This window comes from Drosophila gunungcola, unplaced genomic scaffold, assembly GCF_025200985.1.
Source record: "Drosophila gunungcola strain Sukarami unplaced genomic scaffold, Dgunungcola_SK_2 000136F, whole genome shotgun sequence".
NCBI lineage: Eukaryota > Metazoa > Arthropoda > Insecta > Diptera > Drosophilidae > Drosophila > Drosophila gunungcola.
Window position 1 is genome coordinate 109,145 of NW_026453297.1, and position 6,000 is coordinate 115,144.

The following is a 6,000-nucleotide window of genomic DNA, read 5'->3' on the forward strand; positions in this document are numbered from 1 at the left end:
CTGCATGGGTTTACAACTTAGCAATTTCAAAGGGGTATTTAAAAAATTAGTTCCGTATAATACCATTTCTAACAAAGCCCAAAATAAAGACCATCAAAATATTAAAACTTTAAAATACTAACTTTTCATAAAGCTTCGAATGAAATAAAAAAGATTTTAAATCATTGAAGCTTTAGAAATTAACAAAACAAATTTACAAATTTTTTACTTTCAATACAAACCAGTCTAGAAACGAAATTGGAACAAGTTCAACCAATAACTTTCAAAAAACCATACTTTCTATTGTTATATTTGTTTATTGAGTTATCTGAAAACAAGAATGAATGAATGTTTGGATTAACAACAATATATTGAAATTTAAAAAAAGCCCTTTGAAGTTCCTTATTCCTTTGTTGTCAAGAAACACTTTAATCTTCCTTAATTTTCAATAATATAACAAAAAAAACAGAAGTTCGCCGCCAGTATCTAAAAAAAAAAACAATCAACTTGAAGTATATATGTGAATATATTACCTCTAAGGTTCAAAAATGGAGAGCAAATTAAAAGAAAGCAACGTTCTGCTGTCTGTTTGTAAATATAGGATGTCTACTAATCAGTAATATTAGCAGATCAAATATTAAATCTTGCGCATAAACGTAGTAAATAAAGAGGGGCTTAGATATAAAGCCCCCAAAAATTATAGCCAAATTGCAGTATTCCCCAGCCTTCCTCTTCTTTTGCAAGGATCCCGAAAGTCCCGTGACCATCCAGTTATACTATATATATATACAGATGTATTGTATTTGAGCTATATTTACTGAATCTTATTCTAGCCAAATCATATCATTAGCCGCCTCTAACTAAGTCCCTAGACGAATTGTTTCCTGCTAAGCTTTAAGGCAGAAGCGCCAAACACCAAAAACAAAGAAAAACTCGCTTACACCAAACTATATAGATAATGACAAATATATATATATATATATACACACAGATCGGGACTTGACTTCATTGAGGGCCCAGTTAAAAGGGCACAAACAAACGAAACACAAACAGTAATTGAAGGCAATCTAGTTAGGGATATAGTATTCCATATACCATACCAACTAAATACGAATACTAATAATACAAACAAACGTATATGTGAATATCAACTACGATCATACAAGCATCCAACAAAAGTAAATATACATATATATTTGTGGTAAAGGAATTTAACTAGTTGTACACAAGAAGTCAAGTGAAGGTATTGGAGTGAAAGTGATCTTAAGTTGAGATCGGATGGGATCGTTAGTATGTTAAGGAATTGTCAGGGAACATATGCACGGATCAAATGGAGAGTTTTGGGTTTACGGGGACTCTAAGGAGAGCAATAAGTAAATGTCTGTGTATGTAGTTTTGTAGGGAACGTGAGATCGGCGTACACACACAATATATATATACATATAAATATAACTATTTTTTTGTTTGCTGGTTCTGGATGTTAACCAAATAAAGCCCAGCATCTATATACATGCACACATATGTAATATATATATATATATATATATACCTCTCTAACCGTGTATATATGCATAAGATTGATTGTATTTTTCAAAGTTCAAAGCAAAAAATAAACAAAACAAAATAAAATACAACAAAAAAATATTCCAAGTTTTTATATTCTATATGGCAAGGTCCCGTAAGTGATAACAAGAAGGCCCCCAGCAGATGTTTTCAATTTTTTTCTTTAAATTGTTTAGTTTAACTTAATCTAGACATGGTGGGGCCTACAAAACTAGTGATTACAATTGGTGGCGATAATGGCACTATGCTGAGGTTCCGTTCCCATCGCGTGGCAGAATCCGAAGTCTGATTCCATTGCCACTCTTAGTCACCAATTCGGCCAAAGGTCTTGGCTGGTGATCCTCATCGGGCAAAAAGCGATAGCTTCGCAGCAGAGTGGACAGCGTGGTCTTCAGCTCCAGCATGGCAAACTTCTGGCCTAAATGGTCCAAGTAAAATAAAACAACTAAATTAGAGCATGTTTAAGGATCAAAGGAAATGGGTAGGTACATTATGTTTTCGCAATTCAAGTTGCGCAATTCCCCAAGCTTATCATTAACTGCAAAAGTGTTTTTCTAAATGGATTCCGATTGAACTTTGATTCGTGACGATCTAGTGATTTGCAATGAATGGACAGATGTTCACTTGTTTTTAGTTCTTGATTAGTATATGTTAAGCTAGAACAAAGCTAAAATAATTTAATTTATTTAATGACCTTTCTGTAGCACACTACTTTAACTATTTTAAATTATAAATCAATAAAAGTATATGTACATATTATGATCATTTGTCTAAGTAGGTTTTGAAGTGCTTAATCCATACAGACTTTAAAGCTTAATCTAAATACTCAATATCTAAATAAATTGTACAAGGCTTATCAAAAATTTTAGACATTAATCAGTACTCAAATAATAAATACACTAATACATTAATTTAAAGTAAATATGAGAATTTGTTTAATGGGAACCTAAAAATCCAAAAATATTCCATTCTTATCAATTGTTTTAATTATCAAATATTTTGACTTTTGCACTGTTTAATTTTAAAAATTTAAATGGCAATTTGCTAATTATATTTTTGGTCTTTGAAAGTTCATTGAAATGTTTCTCTCTGTCTATTTTGGAAGCAAAACAATCATAAACGCTTATCTTATAGCATTGTTGACAAAATAGACCGGTGTTCGGATTGACGTGGAACGTTATCAAAAACTATGCAAAATGTGAACTGTACGTAAAAGCAAGTCGCTTTTTTTGACGAATTATTTGTCAAGGGCGTCTTTTTGGGTTTTCCTTAAAGTGATTGTATTATTTTGGTAACTATTTATTTTGTTGTTCATTTTCTTGAAACCTTTTGCCTTACTTTTAAAGTATCCTTTCTCTTGATACTTTTTAAAACAATCAAAATATAGCTTTGATATGTTTAAATGATTTAGAGGCAATTAAAGTATCGTTTATTATACGGATATTTCTGCTTTCTTTGGATGATGTTTGTAGAGTGATCTTACCTATGCAATTCCTGGGTCCAGCGCTGAAAGCTGCGAAGGCGAATGGATGCATTTGCTTTTCGTTGAGCAGGAAGCGATCGGGATCGAAGCGCTCGGGATCGGGAAAGTTGTTGGGATCGCGGTGGAGCATGTAGATGAGGCAGCTGATTGAGGCGCCCTTGGGCACGGTCAGCTTGCCCACCTGCAGATCCTCGAGGACCTTCCTGGAGAAGAACGGCACCGAGGGGTAGATGCGCAGCGTCTCCTTGATCACCGCCTCCAAGTAGGGCATCGGTTCCTTCTCCCTGCCCTCCAGTTCGCTGGCCTCCTCGAAGGCCCTCTGCTGCACCGCGGGATTCTTGGAGAGCAGACTCAGGGCAAAGGCGATGGCCGAACTGGTGGTGTCGTGGCCCTCGAACATGAAGGTGTCCACCTCCTCGCGAATGTCCGTGTCGCTCAGCTCCGCCCCTCCGCCGGAGCCCTCCATTTGGGCCAGGAGCAGCATGTCCAGGAAGGCCAGTCGCCGCTTGCCACCCACATCGTCCTGCGGCTGCTGCTCCGATTCTGGGCGGGACTCGTTGCGCTCCTGGATCAGCTGCGCCCTGCGCAGCCGGATCACCCGGTTCGTCTCGTCGTGGAGCACCTTCAGGGCCGCCTCACGCTCCTTTCCCGGCTTGGAGTGCTTAAAGAATATGTTCAGGCGCTGCCAGAACGAGAAGCTCTGCTTGTGCATCACCCGGCAGATACTGTGGGTGAAAATAATATAAATATAAATATTAAGAAATAAAAACGTTCCTAAATTAAACAATTTGATGTATGAAAAGTTTCAAGTGTCTAACAGTTTTCAAATTGTGGGAATAAGAAATCAAGAAAAAAGCAAGCATTGAAATTTATGCAATTAAAATTACCCCAAATAAAAAGTGTTTTTAAATGCATACATCAAAGCCAAACAACAATAAATATCCCAAAACAAAAGAATTTTTGGATACACTGATACAAAAAATTGAGTAGTAGTTTAAATATTAAATCATAATATTAAATATAATGCATATTTAAAATAAAATATTTTATTTTAATATATTTTATTTTTATTTTATTTATTTAATATATTTTAATTAATGTGGAAAATATTTAATTTAAATGAATATGGTTTTAATGTTAATTAAAATTTCAGATATTGAAATCAATTCCCAAAATTGAATCGAATAAAAAATATACTTACGCCTGAACAGCCTGCACATAGTCCGAATCGCTCTGCAGTTGGGCGTGCTTCTTGATGCCCATGGCCGTTTCACAGATGGCGTCCAGGGCGAAGAGGGTGATGTAGGGATAGATGTCGAAGGACTCGCCATTGGCCTTGGTCTTCAGGCGATTGACCAGGATGCGGCAGTTCTCCTCCATGGGTTCCTTGAACTCGCCAAGGATGCGGAAGTGGAAGCCCGGAGTTAGCAACTTGCGCCGGCGGTGCCAGGATTCGCCTCCATTCGTGAGTAAACCCTTGCCCAGCCAGGGCTCCAGCAACTCGTAGTTCCGCGACTTGGTCAGCAGCTGATTGTTGCCCAGCAATTGCTTGATGTCCTCCGGATCCGTGAACATCACCATCAGATCCTTGCCGAACCAAATGCGAAAGACCGAGCCATGCCGCTCCCTCAGCTCTTTCAGCCAGTTGAGAATCTCTGGGTTGAACAAAATGATATGAACATTTGGGCTTAAGCAAACAAATTCTTAAGATAGATCTATAAGGAAGGTATTAATTTTAAAATTAGCACTTTAATATATAAAAGATTTAACTCTCTCTCTCTCTAAAAACCATTATAAAAAAGTTAAAAAAAAGTTAAATATTATATTTATATTTATGAAAAGTTTGAGTGCCTGACTTGACTAGTCTTTATTTGCCAACCTGTTAAGTCATTTGACAACTACCAAGGGTGTATTAAATTTAAATGAAAAAAAACTAGCTTGACAAGCTTAAAAATTAACAAATTATTAACCATTTAAATTAGGTTCTTATTATGCTTTTTTGTTTTTATTTTACCTTTACTTTGAGCACCACTTATATTAATTTAACGTTCACATATATTTTAAATGATTCATTCAAAGAAAATGAATTATTATAATAGACTACATATTAAATCGTAGGAGTAAAAATTGTTCATAATTATGACTATCTGTTATATTAAATAAGTATTATTATTAAAGCTGTTATGACATAGCATCTAACTTTTGTTACCTAGCTATTAATATTGCAGACAACTATAATACTCATTTAATTTATAGTTAAATAAATGTAAGCAAAGCTTTTTCTTACAGTCAGAAACTTAATGTAAATAGGATAAGCTAGCAACGTCAACGCTGCGTATGCGTGATAAAATATAGTGCTATTTCGAGGGCATTAAATGCTTTTCTTCTATGCCTCTTTTGTCTGGAGATCTTTGAAACAAACTCACCCCCTTTCTTGACATTCTCGATCAGTTCACCAATCGATGGACCTGGCAATGTTTTAGCGAATCTCTGAAGCCTCAGGAAATTGAGGATCTTTGGTAAATATAGCAGGAAAAGTGCCCAAAGGACGAACGCCAGCAGTGCCAGGGTGCTCATTTCGCCACCGATTTCAGACTTATACTGGCTCAACGACCCCAAGCGACGGCGACTTTATAATAAATCAAGCATCAACCTGTTAATGTGACGAGTGGCACTGGATGACTAGTTTGCGAGCATAAAGTTTTGCGCGAACCGCTCGACGTTGTTGCTCGATTGCTACTAATTCGCACTCGGATCGCAGCTGTCTGAATTGGGGTCTGGGCTATATGTGTGTGGTTTATGGACCGAGCTCTGCGCCAAGGTGTGCAACTCTGGATGCCCTCCGCCTGTTGATAAGACGCTGCCAGGTTAGACGCAACGGAAATGAGTCCCTAATTCCGGACAGCTGCTCCTTATCAGTGGTTTTTATTAATAGATCCATTTTTTTTTCCCAAGATGAAATAAAGACAACTTTT

The 6,000-nt window shown here is 36.6% G+C and overlaps 1 protein-coding gene across 1 annotated transcript; it reads right to left on the reverse strand.

The window, feature by feature from the left end:
* Positions 1-1,618: 1,618 nt before the first annotated feature.
* Positions 1,619-5,794, reverse strand: LOC128265581 (probable cytochrome P450 4s3). The gene is made up of 4 exons (XM_053001688.1): positions 5,452-5,794; positions 4,227-4,680; positions 3,026-3,750; positions 1,619-1,960 (listed from the first exon to the last, which is right to left on the reverse strand). The coding sequence occupies exons 1-4, from the start codon at positions 5,600-5,602 to the stop codon at positions 1,785-1,787; spliced, it is 1,506 nt and encodes a 501-aa protein (XP_052857648.1). The 5' UTR covers positions 5,603-5,794; the 3' UTR covers positions 1,619-1,784.
* Between the last annotated feature and the right edge of the window lie 206 nt (positions 5,795-6,000).